Source organism: Fusarium sambucinum, chromosome I (assembly GCF_050947815.1).
Source record: "Fusarium sambucinum isolate potato_lamoka chromosome I, whole genome shotgun sequence".
In the NCBI taxonomy this organism is placed as follows: Eukaryota; Fungi; Ascomycota; class Sordariomycetes; order Hypocreales; family Nectriaceae; genus Fusarium; species Fusarium sambucinum.
The window spans coordinates 8,635,150-8,662,780 of NC_139294.1; the positions used below are offsets into that span (position 1 = coordinate 8,635,150).

Sequence of the window (27,631 nt, forward strand, 5' to 3'; positions counted from 1 at the left end):
TCGACATCCACTGTGTGTTGCACAAGGGAGAAGAGGGGTCCTCCGCTAAGAGAACGCCAGTCAGCAATATATGAGACAATGTCTAGCATCGGCAGATTGGGTTGGCCAATTGAGTCTCATCGTTATTTAATAACCCCGCGCTTGTTGACCGGAACGGACCGTACGCATTGGCCAGTTGCTAAAGAGCAACTAGAATTGGCTGAAGGACCTTGATCTGCATACTGAGGTCGGAATGTGATGCGACGTACGTAGGGTTGGCTTGGGGCTTCATTCCGATACATACAGGGAATGTGAACTTGGAGATCAGTACTGTCCCAACATCGCAACTCAAAAGTTCTCACACACCTGAACGAGTTTCCAGGTTGAGAAAACATCTGCATAGCTGAACTCTCATCTGCAATCTCACATGCCATTGTGGCTGTCACCGCCAAAGCGGCAACACTACAGTTGCCCACGTAGATAGATCTTGCATCCCATTGCATCCCGTCTCGAGGTATTACGAGTAAGACATCATATTCTCGACCCCTCTTGTCGCAGCTTGCTTCCCATAGATCAGCTTGTGGACGAATCAAGTCACAATATCGTATTCCGGCTCTTGATGTTGTTCTTTCTTTCATTGCGCATCAGCTGATAGCTCCTTCATAGCTCCTTCTCTTGATGATAGATGGCATTGGTAGAGAGATGACCGATATGCACATCAAGTCCTGTTCCACAAACAGACCTTGCTCAACTACGCCACCGACTTCAAGGCCTCAATGAGGGGACTCGAATATGTCTGTGCATGGCGTAGTTACCGCTCGCAACAGAGACCGGCTAATCATGAATCGTCTATAAAGACTGGAAGGACATGCTGTTGATGAGAAGTCAGGAACCCCTTATTCACTTTCTTAGATCTTCTCTCTCAAAAGCCAGTAAGGGTTTAGATCTTCATCATGTCGTTCAACGAAAAGTATCAGGCCGGAGAGTCTTACAAGGACACCTCCAAGGAAGACCCTTCAAGTCTTCTCGACAACCCTGAGAAGCTCGTTGCTGATCTGATGAAGGATTTTGCTGGTGTTCGAAGCCAGGCTAGTCCTGCTGATCTCTTGGCTCTTGTCAAGCAGCTTCTTCAAAAGGGACAGCCTCTTGATGATAAGAAGGGGTAAGTTATCGTTCATTGAACCCAATTACTTTCACTAACAGAGTTAGCACAACTGAGCTCCTCATCGGTATCCTTACTGCCTTACCTCGTTCCTCCAAGGCTCGCACCGCTCTTACAAACAAGCTCATCGACACTCTTTGGGGTAACCTTCAACACCCCCCATTGAGCTACGTTGGCGGCGACGTCAAGTATGAAGTTGCCGGCGCAGAGCCAGATCACAAGAGCCACTGCGAACAATACGACACAATCGAGTTTCAAGTACCAGGTACCAATGTTACCCTCAGAGAACAGGTCCCTCAAGCACCCGACGGTCTCCACCAGTACCGTATGCCTGATGGAAGCTTCAACAACATCCTTGAGCCAAACTTGGGTAAAGCTGGTACTCCCTATGCCAAGTCGGTCAAGACTGAGAAGCGCCTCCATGGCGTCAAGCCCGATCCTGGTCTGCTCTTTGATCTTCTTATGGCTCGCGATGAAGGCTCCTTCAAGGAAAACCCAGCCGGTATCTCGTCCATGCTGTTCTACCATGCTGCCATCATCATTCATGACATTTTCCGCACAAACCGCACAGACATGAACAAGTCTGACACATCGTCATACCTTGACCTTGCCCCTTTGTACGGCTCTTCTCTCAAAGACCAGCTTGAGATCCGCACCATGAAGGAGGGTAAGCTCAAGCCTGACACCTTCCATGAGAAGCGTCTCTTGGGCCAACCTGCTGGTGTCAACGTGATGCTTGTACTCTACAGCCGTTTCCACAACTATGTTGCCGACATCTTGCTCAAGATCAACGAGAATGGGCGTTTCTCGCTATCTACACCCCCCAATGCTACTGAGGAAGAAAAGGCCAAGGCAATTGCCAAGCAGGACCACGATCTCTTCAACGTGGCTCGACTCATCACAGGTGGTTTGTACATCAACATCTGCCTTCATGACTATCTTCGAGCCATCACCAACACACACCACTCCGCCAGTGACTGGACTTTGGACCCTCGTGTTGCTATTGATAAGCAATTCGATGGCGAAGGAGTTCCTCGCGGTGTCGGTAACCAGGTCAGCGTCGAGTTCAACCTTCTCTACCGCTTCCACTCTTGCATCTCCAAGAGAGATGAGCGCTGGATCAATGGCTTCTTCCTCAAGCTCTTCCCCGGCCGCAAGGCGGAGGACCTTCAGGACGTTAGCTGGACTGAACTTGGTCAAGCTCTTATGACCTTTGAGGCTAACACCCCTAAGGACCCTAGTGTCCGAACTTTTGACGGCCTTGAGCGTCAAGCCGATGGTACCTTCAAGGATGAAGATCTTGTCAACATTCTCAAGACAGCCATGGAGGACCCTGCTGGCTGCTTTGGAGCTCGCATGGTTCCCAAGGCTTTGAAGGTCGTTGAAGTGCTTGGTATTATTCAGGGCCGCAAGTGGCAATGCGCCTCTCTGAATGAGTTCCGTGAGTTCTTCGGACTCAAGCGCTACGACAGCTTCAGCGACATCAATTCGGATCCCGAGATTGCAAACATTCTTGAGAAGCTGTACACTGATCCTGATATGGTTGAGCTCTACCCTGGCCTTATGGTCGAGGATATCAAGCCCCAGCGCAACCCGGGATCTGGTATCATGCCGACTTACTCGGTCGGTCGAGCTGTCCTCTCTGATGCAGTCACACTTGTGCGCTCGGACAGATTCAACACGATTGATTACACCGTATCTAACCTCACTGCTTGGGGTTACAACGAAGTCCAGCAGGACTACAAGACCCTTGGTGGTTCAATGCTGTACAAGCTCATCCAGCGCGGTGTCCCTAACTGGTTCCCCTACAACTCCATCTCAGTCATGCAGCCCATGTACACCAAGAGCGCCAATGAGAAGATCGCCAAAGAGATTGGCACTTTTGACCAGTATACAACAGATGATCCAAAGCCACCAGCCAAGGTCGCCGTGACAATGTCTGGCGAGACCATCAAAAAGGTCCTCGGCAACACAAAGCAGTACGTCGTACCCTGGCTCAAGCCCTTGAACGACCTGTTCCCCGGCAAGAAGGAATATGGTTGGTTCATGCTTGCGGGCGATGAGGCCAAGAACTATCAGCATCGCGCCGACTGGACAAAGGCGATTAAGAAGGTTCCTAATCTCCACGATGCCGTGCACGCTTTTATCGAGCGTGAGGGTGGCAAGCTTATTAAGAAGGAGTCCTTCAATTTCAAGAAGGGTCTGGACCAGATTGACATCATCCGCGATGTTGCGATTCCCCTTAACGCACAACTTCTATCAGACATGTTCTATTTCGACATGCGCACAGATGAGAACCCTGACGGAGAACTTGGCGCTGCAGAGCTGTACCGTAGCCTCCTTGACATCCGCATCTGGGGAGTCAATAACAACGACCCAGGACAGGCGTTCAACCGCCGACGTCGTGCCCAAGAAGGTGTCAAGAAGATATATGAGTCGACCAAGAAGCTCGTTTCCGAGGTCGAGGTGGCACGTCCTCGAGGTATCGGCCTGATCTCTGCCGTTTCTAACAGAATTGGCGCCAAGTCGTATCTCAAAAAGGATTCGCTACGCTCCTGTGGTCTCAAGCTTGTTGAGGAGCTTCTTGCACAGGGCAACTCAATTGACCATGTTACTGATAACCTCTGGCTAACCGCCTTTGGAGGAATTGGCGTTCCCGTCACAACCGTAAGTTAGCTTGCGTGAAGGTGGGAGTACTGCGCTGACCAAGTGTATAGTTCTACGAGGTCTTGGCCTTTTTCTTGCGCCCCGAGAACGCATCCGTCTGGGCTGAAGTCCAGGCTATTGCCCAAAAAGGTGATGATGCGACGCTTCATGCCTACGTTGCTGAAGCTCAGCGCATGACGAGCTCTCAGCGCAACGTTCGTATCGCTAAGACAGCAGGTGAAGTCGATGGTCAATCTGTCGCGCCTGGAACAGCCGTTGTTCTCATGCTTGTAAGTCATCACAAGCCATTGCCTTGGCATCAGATTTCTAACGATCACGCAGGGCGAAGCCGGACGCAACCCCAAGGAGGTTCCAGATGCCGACAAGTTTAACGCCCAGCGCAAGGTTCAAGACGTATCGGCATTTAGCTACGGTCAACACGAGTGTTTTGCCAAGGACGTTGCACTCGCTTTCGTTACCGGTCTGATTAAGCTTGTCGCCGATCTGAAAGAACTTCGACCGGCACCTGGGCAGATGGGACTGGTCAAGACAATTCGCGTTGGTACCGAGAAGGCTTATCTCAACGACAGCTGGTCGTACCTTGGATTTGATGCCAGCAGTAAGTTTGTTAATCACGCGGGATGGATCCATGTGCTAATTTTGTTACAGCTTGGAAGGTGCACTTCAACGGACATGGAAAGGGTAACTTTGAAGGTGACAGAGTCCCTACGAGCAACACTCCCATCCAGGAATACTACTCCTTGCTCCAGAAGCGTAAGGATGAGATTCTGCGTCGATAACTTGGCATAGCGATAGTTTTGTTCTCGAAAAGATAGTGAAGTCGTCCAAATTGAACAGTTTCTAGACCGCACTTTCCTTGTAGCTGTGTCCAGTGTAGAGGCGATCAGCCGTAGTGGTGACAGTCAAATGGAGCAGTAGTTCATTTGTATGTACTCCGTAGCGAATAGGCCGATTGGCCTGAGTGGGTACCCTATGGTGGAGGTACCAGTCAGTGTAAGTGAATGTGGTGATCTATCAGACAATGGACTCACGACATGCCCATTTCGTTCGTCATCTAATATATAGCGGCAAGGCATCCTGTAACTCATAGAGACATGAACACGAACTGTAACTGTTGTTGGCGCTAATGATGGCTTTTATGAGGGTTGATTCCTTAGATTGGTTTAAAACACTTGACCCCCATGTTTTCGCATTTGTCTTGACGAACCTACAGTCTTCTAGTATGCTTTTCCGTTGAGTAGGTGCTTTCTAGCTACAGAGTACGCAGAGACGAATTTGAAACGTATGGGGCATTCGCCCGATAATCGGGCCTTTCCGGTTCCCTGAGGGCAGAGCATCGAGGGAGCACTCCACGTTGGCAAAGCGATGACACTTGCTACAAGATTCGCATGCGACTCTGGATCGACCAACTGAACGATACTCGTTACAATATTTCGGCGGCATCATTACGATTGAGGAAGTCGATGATGGCAATTATTTGTTGGTATTGTTGGAGGATTATTTCTTTGACAAGAGATGCTCCGCTCGCCAAACCGCAAAAGCTCCGCTTCGCTAATTAGTGAGTGGCTCCTTCCCAACAGTCCCATCGAAAAGAAAAATTCTTAAAATGAGTGAGAGGCCGATGTTTCTTTTGTTTGGATGATTCTCTATAGGCGATTTAGTGGTCATGTTTGGTTGAGGTTCAATTGCCATCTTACAATACTCATTAATTTGTTCACCCCCCTATAATAGTCTCCCGTATAATCATCCCCCATCACTCTATCGAGAATGGCCTCCCCAAGTGATCAAGTGCCCAGATCTCCCGAGAGGGAGATTGAGAAGGGACACGATTCAAGTAGCTCAGACGGCGAGCCTAGTCAATTCAACGCAGAAACAGATCTTGATATGAGGATTGAGCAAGACTATGGCATTTGTCAAATTGAAACAGAAAAAGAGAGGCAGCAACTACCAGGTGCTCGCTCGGCTCTGGATCGTGTATTGAGTCGCACTTCAGTCGCCGACAAAGATCCTGGACCTCCTCCAGATGGTGGATTCTGGGCATGGTCGTCAGGTAAGCGCTTCTTGGCCACTTACAGGTACAATAAAGCTGACAGTCTAGCCATTGCTGGTCATATAATGATGCTAAACTCATGGTACGAACTACCTGCCTGTAATTGACTATCAGATGAGCAATACTAACCAACTGTAGGGGATACAATAGCTCCTTTGGCGTCTTTCAGACCTACTATACAAACCATCTCCCCAATCCCGCAAACCAAATCATCTGGATCGGTTCCGTCCAGATCGCCGCCTTGTTCTTTATCGGTACATTTGCCGGCCGTTTAACTGATGCCGGATACTTTCGTGCTACCTTTGCTGCAGGTTCAGTCCTGACCCTCCTCGGCGTCTTCATGACGTCCCTCAGCCATACCTTCTGGCAACTACTCCTCGCGCAAGGACTATGCACCGGCTTGGGAAACGGCCTCATGTTTACCCCCAGTCTGGCTGTTGTTTCGACGTATTTTAAGAGACGAAGGGCGTTGGCCTTTGGCATTGTTTCGACAGGAAGTCCCGTAGGAGGCCTCATTTTCCCCTCAATGGCGAGGCAGCTCCTCGGCAGAATCGGGTTTGCTTGGACAGTAAGAGCGATAGGTTTGGTACAGCTGGTAACCTTGATAATGGCGAATTTACTCCTCCGTCCGAGATTACCACCAAGAAAGGCTGGCCCTTGGGTCGACATTGCATCCTTCAAGGAAAAGGGGTACCTATTTTTCGCAATTGGGATCTTCTTTGTAAGTTTACCCATTCAAGTCAAGCCAAACACCTGCTAATTCGATCAGGTATTCTGGGGCACATTCTTCCCATTCTATTACATGGCATCCTTTGCAACTTCGCAATTGGACAAGCCCCTGGCGTACTCGGATGCGCTGAATCTTTTACTCGTCGTCAACGGTGTCGGAATCATTGGGCGATCGCTTCCCAACGCCATCGCACATCACTTCGGAAGCATTACATGCATTATACCCGCATCATTCATCTCAGCCGTCTGCCTCTTTTCATGGCCAGGTGTGTCCACAGTAGGAGGGTTGTACGCTTGGGCTAGTGTCTACGGTCTCCTTGCTGGTGCGTGTATGAGCCTGTATCCACCAGCCCTGTCGGACTTGACGACCGATGTACGAAAGCAAGGTGTCCGAATGGGTATGATATGCACAACTAACAGTATCGCGACTCTTACTGGACCTCCGATTGCTGGAATTATCATTAGGCATTATGGAGGGGATTATCTTGGTGCACAGATATTTGCAGGTGTTTCCCTATTCCTCGGAAGCCTTTTTCTCTTCATGGCAAAGCGCTCATCTGCAAAATAATGATGATAATTTGTCCATCTCTACTTACCTTGGTAATGACATAGCGGCGCATGTAACAGTAAGATTGGAGCTACACCTTAGGAAGCATGATGGACAAAATCGGTAGGGTATTAGTACCTATTTACCAATCGAATTAGAATTATAGACCGTTTATCCTTATACTCCAACACTTGAAGGCCAACTTTTCTGCTGCTTATAAGCAGTAATTATTCATGTAAACTTAGCCGTCATATCACTTTATCAGCCTTGAGAAGAGAAAGCGAGCCAAAACGAAGGTCGTGTATTGATGATATAATTATAATGATAATTATATTTGGCCACAACAAAGCTTGGTTATCACCGCCACGGTCGCCAACGCAACCAGCCAGTACAAGAGAATCAACATATGCCAGCCCACTCCCGTCTCTGGACTCCCTTCGGTTTCCGGGGGAAGACGCTGCATCTCCTCGTCGTCGTGGCTAGCTCTAGGCGGCCCTTGGCTTCTATAACGATTATTAAAATCAGTGACTCAAAGTGAAAGTGTCTTTGAATCAGAGACAACTTATATATCCTTCATTGTAAGATATTTTATTATACAAGGACTAAAGGCTGGCAATCTTGAGCCGATAATTTTCTCAACTTTTTTTATATAATAACAACGGGTCTAATTCTAACCCATTACTATTATTTTTTTTTATGATCCTTAAGCTTTTGCCCAGGCCTTCTCAATTTCCTCTAGGTTTTCAATAAAGGTTAATCTGTCTGCGCAGATCAAATTTTCAATAATGATCAAATCTAAGGTTCTCTCAAGACAAGGTTTCTTCCACGGCATGACTCTTTCGGCATAAACCTTATAATAGAGGTGACTTATAAAGGAAGCTTCTGTCACGCTAAAGACAGCAGCAACTTCTTCCTCTTGCAACCTCAGTCAACTGGCAAGCCAATAACACATCGCCCAACCAAGCAAGACCAAAGTCAGTCGATCCCGGTCTCTTATTGCACATAGCTAACCTATCGTAGTTCTCGTATATGATGCCAATCATTAAGCCAAAGGCTATCAGTCCCGGTCACTACCCCAATAGCTTGCATTCTAATGCAATCAAGACTGCGGTCAGATGCAATAGAGATGCCAAGCTGTATACAGAGGCAATAAACCTCTATACGATAAAGAAGAGAGATACCCTCGCAAAGGTCAGGCTAATAGCCTTTACCTACGAGTTAGATCTCCTAATCTTATATAAAAATAATAAGAAGGAAAGGCTAGAGGAAATACGGCGGCTTAAAAAGGTTATCTCAGAGGAAAAGGTTAAACCATCTAGACAGCAAAACAAGTTCCTTAAGGCACTTAACGAGCTAACCGTCTTATATGACGAGTGGTTTAACCGGTTAGAGAGGCAGGTGATGACGGCGGCTGAAGCCTTTAAGTCATAGCTGGCTGGAAGAAGTCTAGACGAAGAAGCCCGAAGCCAAAGGCTCGGTGCGGATTATCTAGTCAATTGACCAAATAACGCTGCTTCTATCGTGAGAGATTCGTGATGTTATCAACTAGGGAACCCATTACTATCACCAAAAACCAGAACCTCAATTCATTTCTCGACTGTCTACGGATATGGCCAGCAGAGCAATCATACTTTCGCCTATCTCAATCTCAATCAGGCGAACCCGGCCAGCATCTTTCTCCTTGCAACAGTATGACTTTCAATATGGGTAGTCTGCTAACACATGGCCCTTCCCAATTGTACGAAAACATACTCGGAACTAATAGCCAGCACCCAAAATCTTGCGGATTCTCCTGAGCTTCATCATATACCGACAACTTCGGGAAGGAGGCATCCGAGCCTCTTGTGAAGGGAGGCTAAAGAGAGCTTTGATATGGTAGAGATATGAAGAAGGAAGTTACCGGACAGGATAATAGAATGAACTTCCTTCTTAGGTGGTTATTAACCCCCTACAGTTAATCTGAAACTACTGGAGTGCGCTTTCCCATTGAATCGATTTATACTGTACTTAATCGAATCTTCCTCTATCTTGATTTCTTTTCTTTTTCTTCTTCTTCTTCTTCAGTTAAACATTTTCAAAATGAGAAACTTGTAAGTCTACTCTAGATCACAGATATTATATACTCTGAATCACAGATATTATATACTCTGAATTACAGATATTATATACTCTGAATTACAGATATTATATACTCTGAATTACAGATATTATACACTCTGAATCACAGATATTATACACTCTAAATCACAGATATCATATACTCTAAATCACAAACACTAACTTGGATAGTATCACACTCGCTTTCACCACCACTACCAGCGGGCATCGCCGCAAAACCACAACCGCCGCCGCCGCACCCACCGTCAGTAGCGGCCAGGCCAGCCAGCCAGACCAAGCCTCATTATCCTCCCTTCAATACTCTCCTCCCGCCTCCACACTCCGGGAATCTGGGGGCGCCCCTGCCCCTGCGGACCGGTAAGTTCATGTTATCTATCTGCCTTTGTCCTAGCAAATGGAAGAGGCTGAAGCTAACCTTTATGTACTTTGATAGAAACCCTTCGGAAACCGCCGAGACGGGGCGTTCTTCCCCAGTGACCGGGGTGTGTCCCGAGACGCGGGAGAGTATAATTGAGATAAGGGTGGATGAGAGGCTTGGGCTGCTGGTGTACCCCTGGCTAATACTGATGGTGACCGCGGTGGTGGGGGTTGTGGTGGCGATGCTCGTGGTAGTGGTGGTGCACTACTATAAAAAACTGATATAATTATAACATAATTATCAGTAGCGACAAGACCATCGTTCAAGTTGACAAACTGCGCATTCATAAAGTGAATAGATCCCCTAAGTTGTGAGCTAACTTAGGCAATCCACCTAACCTTTTACGTGCAAAGTACTAGATAATAACTTTAGAATTCCGCGAATGTACCACGTCTCATCCAATCCCATCACTCATTACTCTCAATAGCATCAATATCGACCTCCAATTCCCGCCTTTTAACCATCAACCTCGCCTCCCGGTCCCCCAGAAGAGTCGTTCCAAGCGCCTTCGACTTGGGTACAACGCCCTCAGGCATCTTCCAGTCGTATTTAAGCAGCATATGACACAATGCAATCTTGATCTCGTTTGCGGCAAAGAAGCGGCCCGGACAAGCGTGAATTCCATGTCCGAAACCCATTTGATCGTGGCTGGTGCTGACTAGATGAGCGTGTTTGTCCTGGCCGGGCGTCTGGCGCATGCGTAGAAAGCGGTACCCATCGAATTTGGAGGCGTCTGGGTAGTATTCGGAGTTCCATTGGTGAGTCGTGTCACATATTATCTTGGTGCCTTTCTTGATTACGTCGCCGTTAGGAAGTTTTATATCTGCCAGTGCCATTCTTCTGAACAAGCCTGTTGATGTGGTTGTTAATGCATGGTACAGCTGCAGAAGCAAGACACGTCACTTACCTAAGCCGACAGGTCTAAGTCTTTGAGATTCCTTGATAACACTATCCATGAGCTTCAGGTTATACAACGATGTCTTCTTGAGTCCCTCAGTACTGAGCACAGTAACAAGTTCTTCTCTCAGGGGACCAAGCAGTTCGGGGTGCATAGCAATGTTGAACATTGTCTCCATTAGTAGATCAGTTGTCGTGTGAATCGCCACGAGAGAAAGTTTAATCTGTTCAGTAGCAGGATCCGACTTGCCATCATACTCTTTCTCGAACCATTCGATCGAGTCATCAAAAGGCGATGGTCGTCCCTCTGCAATGGCCTCTTGTTTAGCGGCCTTTCGACGCTCGATATGCGGTTGGAGTAGATCACGAGCTTCTTGTAGCTTCCTTCGTACACTTTGGCAGGATGGTAGGAACCAGTGAACGTAGGGCCTGGCCCAACGAGGATAGTTGCGGAGACCATCGGCGGTCTGGAAGAGTTGGACGGTGTATTCGATTGACACTTTGAGCCAGTCATCGTCCGCACAGAGTTCTTCGCCCATGAAGACTCTTGAGGACATGCGGGAAACGATTCGCATTATATCTTCTCCAGGGTTGATTGGGTGCCATTCTAAGCTGTGTTAGCCTTTTCTTTCTCCCATTCGAGCGACTGTTGAAGTTAAAGGTACCTGTCGAGTTACCAAGAACATTGTCCACCCCCAAAGAAGCTTCAACCCAAAGAGGTTTCGTCAGTTTGGCCAACGCTCTTGTCAAGTATTTGTTCACAAGAGGAACTAAATCGAACGGGGACCCGAGAGGTTCAAAACCAGGGATATAACCATGAGTATCCTATGATAGTCAGTCACAGACCTGTGCTGTTATTCGCACAATTCAATACTTACATCCTTGGCAACTTCGGAAAAGTCCAGCTTACGTTCACTCTTGAGAGCGTCGGCATACTCAGGGGGAATTACCAAAACATCCCCCAAATCTGTGTGTGCCTTGTACGGTGTGTTTTTGTACAAGGATCGACCTTTGGTGAAGATGTCCTTGGCGTTCTCGATGAAGTCTTGAACGACACGTTGGTTGGAAAACTCGAATGGTTTTTTTGGGTTGATGTATGGGTAGTTTTTCCCACAGTTGTCAAGAAGGGAGTACTTCAAAATGAAAAAGGAGAAAAGAGTGATTCCACAAAAGAGGGCATATTGGGACTTGCCCAGAACAAGATCTATATCAGTTGCCATTGAGGTAGTTGCTGATGTGATGGTTGGGTCATTCAACTACATAACTCTTGGATGAGTTCAGTTTATGTTATATATTTACAATTTCGTAACATCTGCTATGCTACAGGATATTTCGTATAGACTTCGCAGATCTTAACTTGTTTGGATCACGGAGACGGATCTCATCCGGTCGGGAATTTAGAAGGACCCGATACCGAAAACAGACCCCACAACTACCGGTAGATTGCATCAAGCGCCGGCATATTTGTCCCTGGATGCAGTTAGATTGTAGCGAATCTTGTAGATCTTCCGAATCGTATCTGTATGCAATGTAACAGTTCATGACTATAAAAGCGAGGTAAGCGAGTACGCGGATGTAATAATTTTAATTATTCTTAAACAAATCACGTTTTTTGTACTCCTGGTCCTTATTCCATTTCTACATGTGTAACTATATCGAGACTCAGTCATCTAGACTAGTGCAGGGTAGTAATTCTGCTGTTTGGACTACCTAAACTATGCTAACCTTGGTAATTGATAACTCTGCATGTATTGAGACACTATGATCTGATTCATGCACTGTGGCTAAGGTCATAAGGTAGCATCCTCCTCCATGCCCCATTTTCAAAGTGTGCCAAATATATGCGAGGCGATCAAACAGGATACGAATTCATCATCATATCATATCGTAGAAATATGCAATCGATCTTGTATTCATGTTCTGTTGAAGATTGAACGTAGAGCCACAATTTTCAAATATTAGTGACGATGGGTTGAGCCTCGTTGAGCAAGACAATATGGAAGATGACGAGGGAAACTAAACCGTTCCTTCGCTTGAACAAATTGACCTAAGATTAAGATACTAGGACAAGTATTAGACTTTGAGAAGCCCCACCCCATAAAATACTAGGACAAGTCTCGTCCCGGATGCAAGACTTGTATGCTGGTCACTCAGATTTCGTGTTCGTATATTGTTCCTCGCCACATCAAAGTCTGATTGCTAGCCTGATAAGTAAGAAAAGCATGATCAGATACGTCACCTAGTTTTATGTTAGCATGTATCTACTTGTGCAAGCAGGGCTTCTGAAAGTCACTGCATACCAGCGATATGACAAAAGGTACACTCGCAGTGTAGTAGGTGACTGCCACAAGGGGCTGTCCGACCAGACCACCGATCGTCTCCATTATGGCAATGCCGGCGAATAGTCGTCCAGAAAAGCCCTTATCGAATTGTGAAGCAAGAAACGACCGCAAAGAGACAGGCATGATGTATCCTAAAATCGAAATAATAAATCCAATGATGGCAGTTACAAGGTTCGGCGAAAATAAGACGATGAAAGTACCGATCGCACAGCAAGCGATACTCGCCCAAGACAAAATAACGTCTCTCTTGGCGACTCTCCAACTTCTGTCCAGCCTGTAGATGGTCAAGGGTAGGACGATTAAAAACAGTGTGGTCAGCACAACGGCTTCTATGTAAATGAATACATTCATCTGGAAAACTTTCAGCAGGCAGTTAAATCGTTCAGGGTTTAAACATACGTAAGCCATATCATGTCCAAATCTTGACCAGACCCAAATTGTGGTATAAATGACAGCTCCCTTGGCAAGGTAGAAACCAAAAAAGCAGGCAAAGCATATGGTGAAGATGTGGAGCTTTTGACTTAACCCTCTTCCGCCGCTCTGGTTGAGATGAATGGCTTCATGGGCGGCATTATCACCAGCGTTGAGCAAAGGTTGAGTCTCGTCTGGTATCGATTCGTCTTGTGTTTCGCTGTTCTCACGATGTTGATCGTTATTGTTCTTAAGATGCAGTGCTGGCAAGAGAGTTAAAGAGTAGATAATGAGAGCAAGCGCAAACGGAACCCAGAGGTCAGGACTCATGGATGCAGCATAGAGAAGCGGGCCGACAAGACCAGGAATACCCGAAAGACCTTGTAAGAAAGAGAAAGCGGTGGTTCTGGCATGTGAAATTAGCTCTCTGATACTCGAGTTGAAATGAATTAGTTCACTCATACCTTTGTTCCGGTCTGACCGTGTTGCTTAGAGTAGCAAAGACAAGAGCGTCGATTGCCCATGGTCCTCCGCCTAGTAGTAGAAAGATTGGAGGGATATAAAAGCACCAGAGAGGAAATACTTGCACAAACCCTACAGAAACGTTAGACTGGCCATAGTATTGAACAAACAGTTACGAGCTAATACCAAAGAGGGCTATAGATCCCCAGTAAAGAACGGTACTTAGGATGCTAATTGCAAAAGCAAGACGTCCCTTTCCCTTGTCCAAAAGCATTCCCAAGGGAATAAGCGCCACAGTAGCTGGAATATGTCAGAAAATGCACAAGCAGGATAGAAGTTCTGCCTCTTACCAGCAAGTGGTGAGAGGAACTGTATCAGTCTCGACATAGATACCCAGTGACTCATCACCCTCTCATCGTCACAGAACTCATGAGAAGGATCTCCATGATGACCATCTTCGTTTTGGTAATAATGTCGACAAATGGCAGTCACCAAGAGGTTGGGCCAAGGGTATGCGAGAAGTTCAGACCCAAGTCTTGTCAGAAATAGAACAAAGACACAAAACCAAAAGTTGAGAGGGTATAATTCGCGATGTTGACGACTTGTTCCGTCTGTTCCGGCAGCGAACCAGCGACGTACTCGTCTTAGGGGCGCAGACCATGGTTGACCATGGGCTGTATTTGAGGGTGAGGGCATATTTCTGATAGAGTTTTGAGTACAGGAGTAACTTCGAGTGCTGGATGGAAAAGAGAATAATAGCTGTTGAAGATTGAAAGAGGAGTGAAGTTGGAGGCGTGATCCAGCTGGTTCATCGGGTAAGCATGATACTATTCATGCCGGCGCGTCTGGCGCTTATTAGCGCGGGTCAACTGACTGTTGGATTGTGGAAGAAGACACACGATCTGCCCAGAAACCATCTCATTGGCTACTTCACTTAGACGCCAAATTATCTACCTACCGCCCCAAAGCTTCTTTCTGTTGATGTTTTTTAATGACCTTATGGTTATGTCCATGCCTCCTCAGTTCCTTCAGGGTTTTCAACAAAGGCTAATCTGTCGGCGCAGATCAAATTTCAACGAATAAGGCTTCTATTAATAAAGTTGGTGTTTTTTGATTACCTATTTCGAAAAGTCTAATACTAGACAAAGTTTAAGAATGCCCTCCGCTTAACCCTTTATTCGATACCCTATATAAAGATTAAGGCCCCTCCATCTTGGACAAATGATTTCCTCCCAGTTTCATAACACCAACTTGTCCAATATTGACTCTCTCGCTTGTCAAGACACTAAATCCTCAACAATGTCATCCATCATCAATTCGATTCTCGCCTGTCTGTGGCCCACACAACAATAAAATCGTCTGTCTCAATCTGAGTTAGGCGAATCTGGTCAACCTCTTGCTCCTTCCAACACACGATTAACCACAGGGGGCGTCTGCCAACCGCGCCAAAGTATATTCGGAAAGGGTCATTCTCGAATCTCCGGGCGCATCATCTTTAACTTTGGGTCAAATATCGACAACTTCAAGAATGGGGCATCCGAACTTGACCTGAGCGGAGGCTGGGGTGCCATACTTGACATCTCCGCTACAGATATCATTGAATTGATGCAGGGAGGACTTCACGTGTGTCAAGAGAATGTGAAGGTACACGAGAGTTACATCATGTGGAGCGACGTCACTGCAAATCAAGAACAGCTTTGTTACCGTCATTACGCCCTTACCGATCCCAAGTGGTCAGGCAGCCTGGTACTAAGATCCAAAGACATTAATCAACTGTCAGGATTTCGGTTGGAGGATATAAGTCCGGATCGGGTTTTTCACGCCACCGTTGCTGCCGAGGTTGGGGAGGACACGAGAATTGTCTACTTCTATGAAGCAAAGCTCACTGGCGCCAAAATTAATGTTATTATGGATGATGAGCCGCTGCCGGGACTGTGGCCGTGGCCAAAGAAGGAGCTGGCTAATCAAGGAAAGAGTGAAGAGAGCTTCGATATGGGAGAGACACCAAGTGGGAAGTCGCAAGACGTGCAATAGAATGAACTTCCCTTTGATAGTTGTCAACTTCCTACAATTGATTTAAAACTACAGGAGCGCGCTTACCTACCATCCAGCCATTGCGCTCGAGTTGGAGGAGGAGCGCGTCGAGGCCGAAGATGGCGAGGACGGTGAAAATGAGGATTGTGGGGATGAGATAGGAGATATTGGGTGAAGAACCCATTTTTAAATAATTATAGCTATAATTGTTCTTGGTTTGGAAGAGTAACGCCCCGTCTCGACGGTTTCCTAAACAGAGATGCATCTATAAAATTGCCATCAAGGTTAGCTTTAGTCTCTTCCAATTGCTAAACCAAAGATAGGTATGAGCTTACCGGTCTGTGGGGGTAGGGGCGTCCCCAGATCCCTGGGGTAAGGAGACGCGCGCAGGGACTTGGAGAGTTGAAGGATCAGAGGAGGAGAATCGAGCTGGCTGGCCGGTCTGGCCGCTGGTGGTGGTTGTTTGTGGACGACGCCCGCGAGGGGCGGTGGTGATGGAAGCGAGTGTCAAACTGTTCAAGTTAGTGTCTATGATTCAGAGTGAAGGATGCCTATGATTCAAAGTGTAGGATGTTTATGATTTAGAGTGTGATTCAGAGTGGACTTGCAAGTCTCGCATGATGATGTTTTCGTTGAAGAAGAAGAAAAAGAAAGAAAAACAAGATAGATGGGAATTCGATTAAGCACAGTTTAAACAATTCAATATTTTCCCCCAGTGACCGGGAGGCTTGGAGAGGGCAATTACCATAAGGTTCAATGAGGAGGTTGGGCCGGCGGCCCATAACAGAGAACCATACCTATGCTCTTCAACTAAACTAAACATCCATGCCATCGCGGATGCGCAAAAAGTTGGCGTATCGCTCCAAAGTCCAGCGACGGGACGCCTTACCCCAGACCGCCATGGGAAGAGAAGTCATGATGATAACAAAGCTCAGAACACCAAGTTCAATGAAGCAGTTCTGCAGACCTGTGTCAATCCAATAACTACACACAAATGTGAAGATGGTAGCGATGCTGTTGTTGATAACAGCCACGCCTACCATGCCCTCGAGTACCATGTCCGGGTAACTGTCGGCGAGGTATGTGATGCTAAGATCACCAGCACAGCCGTAACCAAAGCCGATGAAGCCAAGAGCGACATACGGAATGGGCCAGTCCCAATGCTGAGCTGACCCAATGCCGAATAGCCACATACCCAAGGGGAAGATGACGACGCAGAGAACCATGAGGTAGAGACGGTACTCAGCCTCCATAATACCATTGTTGCGCTTCGCCATCCAGAGAATGAACTTGTCACTACAGTATCCGCCGTAGAAACAGCCGATGATACTTCCAATGAGAGTCGGAATGTTCATGTTGGCAACGGCAGAGTCGCTGTAGTTGTATGGCTCATTCACCCAGTAATCCTCCTCAACCGTGAGGTAGAACGACAACGCAATGTTTTGCATTCCCCACTGCAGACCAGCGAACCAAACGGCGGGAAAGGTAAAGACGCGCATGGTATGCCATAGGCGATGGATATACTGCACCAAGCCCAGTCCACGCAAGTTGGACGCTGGTGTGATGAGGGCAATGCGCTGCCAGTACGACTTCTTGCGTGCGAATGAATCTGACAGTCTGTTGCGCTCAACCTCTTCACGGCGTCGCGTAGAAGTATCTTGTGCGATCGCAGCCTCCTCGTCTAGATATGGAGATAGTCCCTTCTCCGTCGCATCCTTCGTGACGACGTGATCGCCCTGATGGACTGGGGTGGGCTCAGGAACACCCTCAAAGTTACCATGGACGGCATCGCACTCTGCAACTCGGTCAAGATCGATATAGCGACCGCGCTCGAAAGCAGTCTCCTCAAGACCAAAGTAAAAGAGAAGCAGGGTGAAGCCCGAAGCAATAGCGCCCATGTGGCCAATCCAGCGCCAGCCAATGTTCTCAGCCAAGTGGCCACCGATCAGAGGTCCAACATAGGTACCGACTGTCGTCGCAAGTGTATACATACCCAGCGATGTGCCATTTTGGTGCTCGAACCAGATATCCAGCAGGGAAAGCTGAACAACGGCCTCTGCGACAGACTCAGAGGCCCCAACGAAGAGCTGAGACCAGACCGTATCAGAAGTGTTGGTCAAGTGACCGAACCAGATATTTCCGATAAGACCCCATACAGTTCCGACCAAGTATAAAATACGTCGTCCGTAAAGATGAGTCGCCGGCGAACTCAGAAGAGTCCAGTATCCGATGGCCACAAAGAGTACACCCGCGCCAGTGTTGAACACATCGTAGCTGATGCCGTACTTCTCGTTGACACCCACACTGGCAGCGCCGGCAACATTAGATGTAGCAGCAGTCAGAGTGACAATGTAACACACCAGAAACGAGTGCCAAATCTTGCGCGCAAGACTCCAGTTCAGCGGATCGTTGGGGGACTTTGTTGGAGGAGGGACGAGGATGACATCGCCATGCTTTTCGACACTGGTATCGCTTGAGGCGACGCTTGCTCTTTCGTCGGCGAACAGACGTCTTGTGCCCGGGAGGACTTCATCGAGATCGCGAGTAGACGGAACGGCCATCCGCGATGATTTGCAGAGGTGATTGGTTTATGTGGAGTTTTCGTATATACGTATTTATATCGTCTTAGAGCAAACGGCTCCTCGGAGCCGCATTCACTCGCGTTAAGGAGGATAGGTATGGGTATGGAGGATATTGATCGAGAGTCAGCAAGACATTGTACGATATGGCAAAAAGTTGGAAAGCCTGTAGTACAGAGTAAGTAGTACAGCAGCAGAAGGGGGGGAAGTGAATGGGAATGGGAAATTTTCCCTCTTATAAGCATGGTGCAAAATCCCCATATAATCTTTTTTGACCTATTTTGCGATCCCCACCACCAGGTTCGTCAAAGATAAATAAACCCTGGTCGGGCCGCAATGGAGAGACCGGAGCGATACCTCAATAGGTAGAAGCGTTGCAAAATTGTGGTACGTTTGGTACTGGGTTGGATCGACGGGTTTAAGCTGTTGATGTCATGGTAGACGAGTGAAGGTGTGCAAGACGGCACACCACTTCCGTGGGGAGATAAGGTCGCGTGCATAGTAGTCTAGACATTGGACGATGAATGATCCCTGATTGTCATTTGTCAATAACTACTTTCTGGCCATATTTTTCGGCAATTCTATTGCTTTACAGCGTTGAACATGATGTGGTCTTCAGACTTGACCTGTCGCATACATGCACAAGAAAGAGATCCATGACGGTTTTTGCCGCGTTGATTTCGCGAGGAATGCTTGATGCGCCGCCATTGACGAATGGGCTTAGCGAAAAGCTTAGTCACCCGATCAAAACACAATTAACCAACAGTTGGTTAGTCTGCACGGCAATATGAATGATTTCTAATTGCCACAGACTAAACTTTGGACATTCTTTAAATATCCCTACTCCGTTGTATCCATTATCGACTCTAATATGGCCATATTCGGACTGCATAACTTGCTTCCTTCATTCGCGCACGGAACGTAACAAAATGTCTCATGGTCAAAGCCTCCTAAAACCCAGGTCAAGGGCAAGGATTGTCGCAGCCTAACGGGTATTCAAGGAAAAACCTGACGATGAACTCCTTGAAAATTTTAAATCAAACGGAATTGATGTAAGCGTTGTCTTGATTTCATTTCCAATATCGTATCGCTCTCGTCAGATGGTTTAAATGTCATCGCTGTGGTATCAAATGTCCTGTGTTCCCATGATCCCATCTCAGCTCCAGACCTACACCATCAAAAAGTCGACGTTCAAATCCTTGAGCTTCTTGACCCAATTCATATACCCTTCGCCTTCAATATCATTCTCCCAGAGAATCTGCAGTGTATCAATCGCAGAGTACAAAAAGCCCCACGGGCATATTGAAGCCACCATCTTTAATCGATCCATCACCCACGCCCGGCTCTCCGGAGTCCTTGCCGTCGTTCCATAAATAAAGGTGGGCCATCCCGTGGCTTTGAAGTTTGGGTCCTCGTCAGGTAATGGTAAGAGCGTGTCGTAAAGATCCTGGATGAGACTTTTGCAAACTTGGTCTGGCATCCTGGTGCGCAGTGCAGGCGCCAACTGGATAATGTAGAGACATGTTGCTAGTCTGTGCGCGGAGCCCGTTCGGCAACTGCTCCAGAGAGCTACTGCGTTGGAGTCGGGTACTCTGTCCTTTGCCCACTTTAAAACGTCAAGGCGTTGCGCGCGGTCCAGCAAGTTCGTGAATCCCATCAAAGACTCTTGGCTGGAAACAGCTCCTTGCGATTCGGAATGTAGTAGCTGTGCCGTTTCGCGTAGAATGTCGAGAACTTCGGGCGGACAACAAAAGAAGGAGTTGTCGGTCCTAGACAGTGTCGCCTTAACTTGATCCGGGGCAAAGGACAACGCTTGAGTGCCTGGTGTTGATGGGTTGAAAGATAAGCTCAAAGTGCAGTAGCTGTTTCAATACCAGTTAGCCACTAGTTTGCTACAAATCAGGACTCTCCACTTACACATAGCAGTCCGCTACTATGTAGTCTCGCAATGTTGTATCGGAGCTTGCGTATGGTTCAGTCATATTCAAAAGCTTCTTGGCTCCTTCAAGGTGAGGCCTCCAACTTTGCCAACCAGATTCAATAAGCTCTGAGTTGATGAGAAACAAAACAGTAGCAAGAATTACATCAGCTCCAATAGTGTCAATATTCCGCAGTGCTTCGGGCATCATTTGCAATCCTTTTTGTTTGGCGACGAGAGCATCCATAAGTAACTTCTTTGGTGCTTCTTTTCTCGTGTATGAGTTGGGACCCAGCCAGGGTCTTGACAAGTTGCACATATGAGCAGCAGACACTGCGATGATAATTTGTTGCAAAAAGGCATGTTCATTTGTGAGTTGCAAAAGGTTCAGATATGGATTCCTGTTGCTTTTGGTCTGTTCATCACCAACAAGATCCATGCTGACTCGAGTTGAATCTGAGTTACGGATTAGCATTTTAAAAGACTGGCGTCTCGAGTGAAGTCGTACAATAATTCAAATACCACCGTTGCGAATGTGTCATGTCTTGAAACAAAGGATCACAAAGTGTCCATGGTGAACTTGGCGAAGTTGGTGAAGAAGGTGAGGGAGGAGACCACGGTTGAGTCTTATCTTGAAGGACGAGTTGATTTTCTTGAGATGACGCTAAGGCCCACGACCCAGATTCGACAGCTTGTGCATCGAAGGAGCCCATCTGCATATCAGGTATTTCAGGTGACACTTCAGTGACTTGTGCTTCGCCCTGTTTTGGCAAACGACACACCGAGGCACTGGAGCTCTGTCCAGCCAATTTTCCTCGCGTGGCAACTGATCCAGTCCATAGGAACAGGCGGCCGTAGCCTAAACACTCAACCCCCCTTGAAGTGCATTTAGAGCAGTGAGGGATAGACTTGTCGCAGCGTAATCGAGCACGTCGACAGCTATGGCAGGCCTTCTTAGCGACTGGAGCATTACTAGCAGTGATAGTTTCGCTGTCGGGGGGTGAAGATGACATTGGATATCTGAGATGCAAGTTTCAATTGAAGCCTTTGCTCTCCCTTTTGCTTATTAAGGGAACAAAGACTCGGAGGCGATTCGGAGTTAAGCAAATGAGCGTAGAATAAGCAGGTCAAGAACAGCGGTTTATGAGAAGGACTTTGTTTGTTGGTGGCAGAAATGGATATAATTTTGTTGATCTTGTAATCCCGGCTCCTGGTTTGTAAGATGCTTGGTTGATTTGAAGCCCAGGCTACAGAATGTCTAAGAATTGAGGTTGATAAGTGTATGCCTCATTTTCAAGGCCTCTATCTTGGCTTACGTGGGGACATTCCAGGCCCAACACTAAAAAATGACCTAACTGAATTAGCTAGCCGACGGTATATTCCTTGGTCGTTAGCATGGAGTAGAAGCATTAAATAATGCACAATAAATAGTACAAAAGACGAAACGTGTTATGGTGTGAAATATTTTAATATAGTATGGACGAAGAATATCAATTGTATGTAGTGAAACATTATCAGCTGTATCTGGAATCACACAACGTCTATCCACTGAGACATTGTGAAATAAACACCTGCCGCTAGTGAAAAGCTGCACTGCCCCTTCATATGATGGAAGGTGGATGCTCAAAGTTAACAAAGACGAAGTATCTTACTGGTGCATGTGGAAATGACGATATTCAGACGTAGGTGTCCTGAAGATAATAGGTGTTCCATAGGTAAGATGCAGACGCTATCGTCAACACTTCTTACCATCATGACCAGATTCACTACTAGACCCAGAACCATCCATGTATCTCCCAAAGACATATAGCTCAACATCTGAAATATCCTTTCTGAATTCCTTCGCAACAGTCTGACGAAAGTAAACTCGCTTCGCCCACTTATAGCTCTCCGCTCCAGCAAAGAATACGCCAACAGCAATAAAGATAACACCCCATTCCCAGTCAATAGGACTATGCATGAAGACCACCCGGTTGATGACAGGGATATACAGTGTAGGTGGTATAAGGACAAAGCTGAGGGTAACAGACCAAAACAGGAAAGGGTTTTTCCAGAGCCTCTTCCCCCAGGCCTTGAAACTACCACCCTTTTCGAAGATCTCGGCAAAGAATGAGCGCCGAAAGTCAACAAGTTGCCATGCGAACAAGAGAAAGTCCCACGTCATGGTTGCGAAAGCTGTTGACCGGGCAGAAAATACTGTCTCGCATGATTTCGAGTAGGTACTGTTGCAGTCGTGACCGAGACCCTGGCTGTTGAAGCCATAAAGAACAACGACAGAGGAGCCGAGAATGCTGATGAGCATCAGGATACCGTAGACTACCAGATCAACGAGGAATTCGGGAGTAAAAACTCCGTATTTGAGCTATAATGTGGTTAGCCTTGACTTTTGACAAATGTTGTCTGATTTACTTACACTATGGGGTGGTCGACGAAGAATGTCAGGACTGGCTTGCTCAAACCCGAGACCCGTCTCGGTGAAGGCTCCAGCGACTAACAGCATCCAGATGATTTCCACGGGTGTTATGAAAAAGACAGAAACACCATTTTCATCTTTAAACGCCAATCCTGTGAGAAGGCAGATAACAAATGCAAAGTTGGCAGCGAGCACATGAAGGATGAACTTCTGAATATTATCAAAGATTCGACGTCCTTCTTCGATGGCATTGAGAATTGAAGCAAAGTTATCATCTGTCAGAATAATATCGGAAGACTCCTTGGCGACATCTGACCCGTTCAGGCCCATAGCGATACCAACGTCTGCATGCTTCAAGCTAGGGCTGTCGTTGACACCATCTCCTGTCATGGCAACATAGCGACCACGGCGGTGTAAAGCCTCAATCATGCGTACTTTTGTCGTAGGCGAGCAACGAGCTACGACTAGAGGCAACTCTGGCAAAGCATCAAGTTCGGCATCAGAGAGATGATCAAAGTCATGAGCCGCCATAACCATCGTGTCTGCGATGTCTGCACGTACCATCTTCATCCTCTCCTGAGACGGGATGATAGACACATCAGCAGCGATGGCTCTGGCAGTCTCTGGGTGATCGCCAGTGAGCATGTGTACACTGATGCCAGCTTTCTGACACATCTGCACACTGTCCCGAGTTTCTGGTCGAGGAGGATCATAGATACCAATGAGGCCGCGGAAAACAAGGTCTTTCTCAAAGTCGGACCGATCTATCACGGATGACAAATCTTCTGGTAGACCTGTAACTGGAGATCTACTAGCCAGGGCAAGAACTCGAAGACCGAGACGGGCGAAAGCTTCCATGTTTTGCAGAATGGATTCATGGGCGGCTGCATCAAGACGTACGATATCTCCAGAGACTTCCATAGATGTACAGCTGCCCAGGACTCGCTCGACTGCACCTTTGGTGAAGATATGCAACTCGTTGGATACTGTGTCCTGAAAGATGGCCGACATCTTTTTGACATCAGAGTCGAACGGGAATTCCACAAGTTGTTTCCATCGCGAGTTGGGGCCAGAAGACAACGACATTCGGTTCCAGTTGAAGCGAGAGACAAAGACCTGTATGGCAATTTCAGTTGGGTCACCTTGCACAAGCCACTCTTCAGGGCCACCGTCCTTGCTTCCTTTCTCAACAACGGCCAAGTTTGCAAGCGAGGCGATGTCAAGATAGTACTTGAGAGTTTCATTGCCGTTAGGCTCTTCCAAGGGATTTATCGTGTGTGACTTTGACTCTTCACCAGGAGTAGCTAGCTCTGTTGGCTGGATGGGGGTATAATCGATGTCGCCGACTGTGGGATTGTATGGTTCATTCGTTGAGGCGACAGAGTAAGTGCCATGTCCAGGAAGCCAGGCCATTCTGACGACCATCTTTCCTTGAGTGAGAGTACCGGTCTTGTCGGAGCAGATGTCTTATCATAATTTTAGCTCACACAACCTTCAAATGGCGTCAAAAACTCGGTTACTTACTGGTAACGCCGCCGAGAGCCTCCAGGCTCTGCATATTTCTTACGACGACCTTCCGACCCACCATCTGCTTCGTTCCGGCTGCCATTGTAATGGTCAACACCAGGATCAGAGAAACAGGAAGTGTTCCCACAGCTGTCGCAACGGCATAGATGATGACGTCTTTTCGAGGATCAAATCCATTGGCTGCTAGGACAATGATAGCACAGACGACAGCAAAAGCAAAAACATAGAGAAACAGCTGCGAAAGCTTTCGTTGCAATGGAGTTCCCACGTTGACACCTAAGAACTCGCCAATGATATCGGCAACTGTCAAAAGCCACTTGGTAACATGAGCACCAAATGATGCTTTACCATTCTCGTCTCTGGTGACCTCTCGCTTCTTCCGTCCAGTGTCCTTCAAGGCAGCTGCAATAGCTCCAATCTCAGTATAAGCTCCAGTGGCGAAGACGACACCCTTGCCACGGCCTTTTGTGACAATTGTGGAGCTGTAGCAGACATTGAGGCGGTCGCCAGGTCCTGTATCATCATCAAATTGGAACGCAGGGGCTTTCCGAACGGGTAACGACTCTCCTGTAAGCAAAGCCTCGTTAGACTCAAAGTTGGCGACTTCGAGCAGCCGTATATCAGCAGGCACAGAGTCACCCATCTTGAGGTCGATGATGTCGCCCGGCACGATTTCGCTCGTTTGAATCGTCAAGGTCTTTCCATCTCGAAAGACGTTTGTTGTAGGCTGGCTTAACGACTTGAGAGAGTGGACGGTTCGAGCGGCTTGAAGATCCTGGAAGAAACCAATAACGATATTGAGAAGGATGATAATGGCAAGAGCGCCGCCTTCTATCCAAGCTTGGATAACAAAGCTAGCGGCCAAAGCAAGGATGAGCACCTATGCGAGTCAGTCAAGCTCATGGATTACTGCTTTTGATACCTACCAAAGTCATGCAGTTGCAGATCTGGGCGATGAAAATCTTGATGGGCTTGACACCCTCTTCCTCGCCGAGATCATTGACGCCATACTCAACAAGCCTTTGAGACGCCTCGGAGGCAGTCAACCCAGTATCGGGGTTCGTGCTGAGCTCTTGAATCACTGTATCTGGTGGGAGAGCATGCGCCGGACGCGACAAGGGCTTATTGGATTGTCCAGACACATACTTTTCCATTTCTGGAGGTATCTGTTTGGGCGTCATAGTGAACGACTTGACCGGCTGTGTTGGGAAAGAATGACTGGGAAAAAGAAATGGGTATTTTGCAAATAAAGGAACCAAGATACGCCTTGGGTTGAACCTTGTGGGTGAAATTTCCCTTGGTACGGTTCAAGATTAAACTGATAACGCAATCTTAGATATACTTTGAGATAACGCAAATGAAGTTACAGTCTTGGGTTTATATTCAGTTTGTATGGAGATGCCAAGAAATCTGCTTTGGTGTCCTAATCCAACTGAAGTAATTCTTACCGTGCTGAGATTTGTGTCAGAAATGGGTCCCATTTTGAGGAACAACGTAGAAGGATGGAAACATGAAAGAATTTCTTGGCAACTCCGGACCCCGAGAAACCCATCTTCCGGTTTCTGTCTCTACTCTTCATACGTGATATTTGCTGCCGGTTCTTAGTCTTGATTCCGAAGCAATGTCTTGCCAGAGAGCCACCGTAATTGAAAAGAAGCCCGAGATTGGTCAAAGGGAACATTCTCATATTGACTGGAATAGCGATAATGAATTAGCGTAGAAATGTTCTCATTGGATGGGAGCCATTCAAGGGGGCTGAAGATGTTGATCCATCGATATGTTCTCTGTGAGTTACCCAAAAGGGTATGTGATAGCGGGACAACAGGGCTTGGCGAGGAAGGTAATTTGTATTTTAAGGTTATTCCCCAGCAAGTGGATAAATAATAGGCGTTCCAGCAACAGAAGTCGGTGTGTCTTTTGATAAGGGCAACAATCTCCTGTTGATAATTTACTCTTTTACAATATTGGTACAATTCAGTTTGGTTCTTATCGATAGCGCGAGCCTGAGCAGTAACCGTGAGAAAGGTTCTTACCCCACGTCATTGTTCCTCAAACTTAGGTCATGTTGCTCTTTCCTTGCTTCAACCAACCAGCCTGTCGTGCTTAATAATACACAAATGTCAACCTTACGCCCTTCATCAAATATCTAGGGAAAGTCATAACGACTCGTCAAAACGCATTACAGCATAATTTAAAAGAAACATTGCTAATACTTCACTTTGCCTATTTGTCTACAAGATATCATGGTCACTCTTCCATTACCCTTCAGCGACATCGATCGCGTCCAACTGTTGTTCAATCGACCTACTGACATTGAACCACTATCCCGTCTCACAGAGTCCGTCAATAGTGATGTCAAGCTATGGATAGCTCGTGAAGATCGCAACTCAGGTCTTGCATTTGCCGGAAACAAAGTTCGCAAGCTCGAGTATGTGCTAGCAGATGCTCTCGCACAAGGAGCAGATACTATCGTGACCACAGGCGGCATTCAGTCGAACCACATGTGTCAAACTTCTGCTGCTGCCGCTCGGCTTGGTCTAAAAGTGAGTATAGGCTATCTTGACAAGGACGACCATGACTAATTTCAAAGGTCGCTCTCTATCCTGCGGATCGCGTTGCCTCGAATGATGCCGAGTACAAATACTTGGGCAACATACAAGCGAATGCCATTCTAGGTGCTGAGACGTTTCCGCCCGATACTGCTGAAGAGACTGTCATCACAAATCTTAAAGAGCGTGGCCGAAAACCCTACTCGATTCCTCCCGGAGCCAGCTCTCATCCCCTTGGTGGCCTGGGCTATGCTCGTTGGGCGTTTGAATTGCTAGAGCAAGAAAAGAAGATCGGTGTAACCTTTGATGTCATCGCTCTCGTGGCAGGGTCTTGTTCTACCATTGGGGGTTTACTCGCCGGATTAAAGCTTGCGCAAAAAGAGCAAGTTCCAGGTTCCAAGAAACGCCTTATTGGATTTTCAGTCCTGCATGAGTCCCAAAAGGATGCCGAAGAATTGGTTCTCAAGATAGCCAAAACTACTGCATCAAAGATTGGGATATCTCCCGACGAGATTACTGCAGATGACTTTGAGGTTGATACTTCCCATCTGGGTGATGGGTACGGGCAACTCAACGACCCCACAGCTGAGGCAATGAAGAAGCTGGCAAGGATGGAGGGTATCTTGACTGATCCTGTCTACACTGGAAAGGCATTAACTGGTTTACTTGATCTTATCAAGACAGACCAGTTGAACGGTAAGAATGTTTTGTTTCTCCACACAGGGGGACAGGCTGTTCTCTCAGCTTACCCAGGGCTACGAGAGTAGTCTCATGTTCTTTAAAATTTCATCTTATTCTAGACTGAGAATGGATTCAAATTCATTATCAT

The 27,631-nt window shown here is 47.1% G+C and overlaps 10 protein-coding genes across 10 annotated transcripts; 5 read left to right on the top strand and 5 right to left on the bottom strand.

The window, feature by feature from the left end:
• Window positions 1–932: 932 nt before the first annotated feature.
• Window positions 933–4,587, top strand: FSST1_005553 (heme peroxidase; the record flags this gene model as incomplete). Its single annotated transcript, XM_083231841.1, has 5 exons — window positions 933–1,141; window positions 1,183–3,808; window positions 3,859–4,077; window positions 4,130–4,406; window positions 4,457–4,587. The coding sequence occupies 5 exons, from the start codon at window positions 933–935 to the stop codon at window positions 4,585–4,587; spliced, it is 3,462 nt and encodes a 1,153-aa protein (XP_083088983.1).
• A 988-nt stretch (window positions 4,588–5,575) lies between these two features.
• On the top strand, window positions 5,576–7,155 carry FSST1_005554 (major facilitator superfamily domain-containing protein; the record flags this gene model as incomplete). Its single annotated transcript, XM_083231842.1, has 4 exons — window positions 5,576–5,858; window positions 5,907–5,940; window positions 5,997–6,579; window positions 6,628–7,155. 4 exons carry the CDS (start codon window positions 5,576–5,578, stop codon window positions 7,153–7,155), a joined length of 1,428 nt encoding a protein of 475 aa, XP_083088984.1.
• A 2,058-nt stretch (window positions 7,156–9,213) lies between these two features.
• On the top strand, window positions 9,214–9,613 carry FSST1_005555 (uncharacterized protein; the record flags this gene model as incomplete). Its single annotated transcript, XM_083231843.1, has 2 exons — window positions 9,214–9,224; window positions 9,424–9,613. 2 exons carry the CDS (start codon window positions 9,214–9,216, stop codon window positions 9,611–9,613), a joined length of 201 nt encoding a protein of 66 aa, XP_083088985.1.
• A 464-nt stretch (window positions 9,614–10,077) lies between these two features.
• On the bottom strand, window positions 10,078–11,787 carry FSST1_005556 (cytochrome P450; the record flags this gene model as incomplete). The annotated part of the gene is made up of 4 exons (XM_083231844.1): window positions 10,078–10,520; window positions 10,578–11,174; window positions 11,233–11,392; window positions 11,446–11,787. 4 exons carry the CDS (start codon window positions 11,785–11,787, stop codon window positions 10,078–10,080), a joined length of 1,542 nt encoding a protein of 513 aa, XP_083088986.1.
• Window positions 11,788–12,752: 965 nt separating this feature from the next.
• FSST1_005557 (MFS transporter) lies at window positions 12,753–14,478 on the bottom strand (the record flags this gene model as incomplete). The annotated part of the gene is made up of 6 exons (XM_083231845.1): window positions 12,753–12,806; window positions 12,868–13,260; window positions 13,309–13,726; window positions 13,785–13,914; window positions 13,969–14,082; window positions 14,133–14,478. 6 exons carry the CDS (start codon window positions 14,476–14,478, stop codon window positions 12,753–12,755), a joined length of 1,455 nt encoding a protein of 484 aa, XP_083088987.1.
• Window positions 14,479–15,081: 603 nt separating this feature from the next.
• Window positions 15,082–15,816, top strand: FSST1_005558 (uncharacterized protein; the record flags this gene model as incomplete). Its single annotated transcript, XM_083231846.1, has 2 exons — window positions 15,082–15,112; window positions 15,161–15,816. The coding sequence occupies 2 exons, from the start codon at window positions 15,082–15,084 to the stop codon at window positions 15,814–15,816; spliced, it is 687 nt and encodes a 228-aa protein (XP_083088988.1).
• Window positions 15,817–16,631: 815 nt separating this feature from the next.
• Window positions 16,632–18,377, bottom strand: FSST1_005559 (major facilitator superfamily domain-containing protein; the record flags this gene model as incomplete). The annotated part of the gene is made up of 1 exon (XM_083231847.1): window positions 16,632–18,377. The coding sequence occupies one exon, from the start codon at window positions 18,375–18,377 to the stop codon at window positions 16,632–16,634; it is 1,746 nt and encodes a 581-aa protein (XP_083088989.1).
• Window positions 18,378–19,563: 1,186 nt separating this feature from the next.
• FSST1_005560 (transcription factor domain-containing protein) lies at window positions 19,564–21,326 on the bottom strand (the record flags this gene model as incomplete). The annotated part of the gene is made up of 3 exons (XM_083231848.1): window positions 19,564–20,257; window positions 20,313–20,769; window positions 20,822–21,326. 3 exons carry the CDS (start codon window positions 21,324–21,326, stop codon window positions 19,564–19,566), a joined length of 1,656 nt encoding a protein of 551 aa, XP_083088990.1.
• A 722-nt stretch (window positions 21,327–22,048) lies between these two features.
• FSST1_005561 (uncharacterized protein) lies at window positions 22,049–25,734 on the bottom strand (the record flags this gene model as incomplete). Its single annotated transcript, XM_083231850.1, has 5 exons — window positions 22,049–22,675; window positions 22,727–24,192; window positions 24,251–25,133; window positions 25,180–25,452; window positions 25,702–25,734. 5 exons carry the CDS (start codon window positions 25,732–25,734, stop codon window positions 22,049–22,051), a joined length of 3,282 nt encoding a protein of 1,093 aa, XP_083088991.1.
• Window positions 25,735–26,496: 762 nt separating this feature from the next.
• On the top strand, window positions 26,497–27,569 carry FSST1_005562 (tryptophan synthase beta subunit-like PLP-dependent enzyme; the record flags this gene model as incomplete). The annotated part of the gene is made up of 2 exons (XM_083231851.1): window positions 26,497–26,796; window positions 26,844–27,569. 2 exons carry the CDS (start codon window positions 26,497–26,499, stop codon window positions 27,567–27,569), a joined length of 1,026 nt encoding a protein of 341 aa, XP_083088992.1.
• Between the last annotated feature and the right edge of the window lie 62 nt (window positions 27,570–27,631).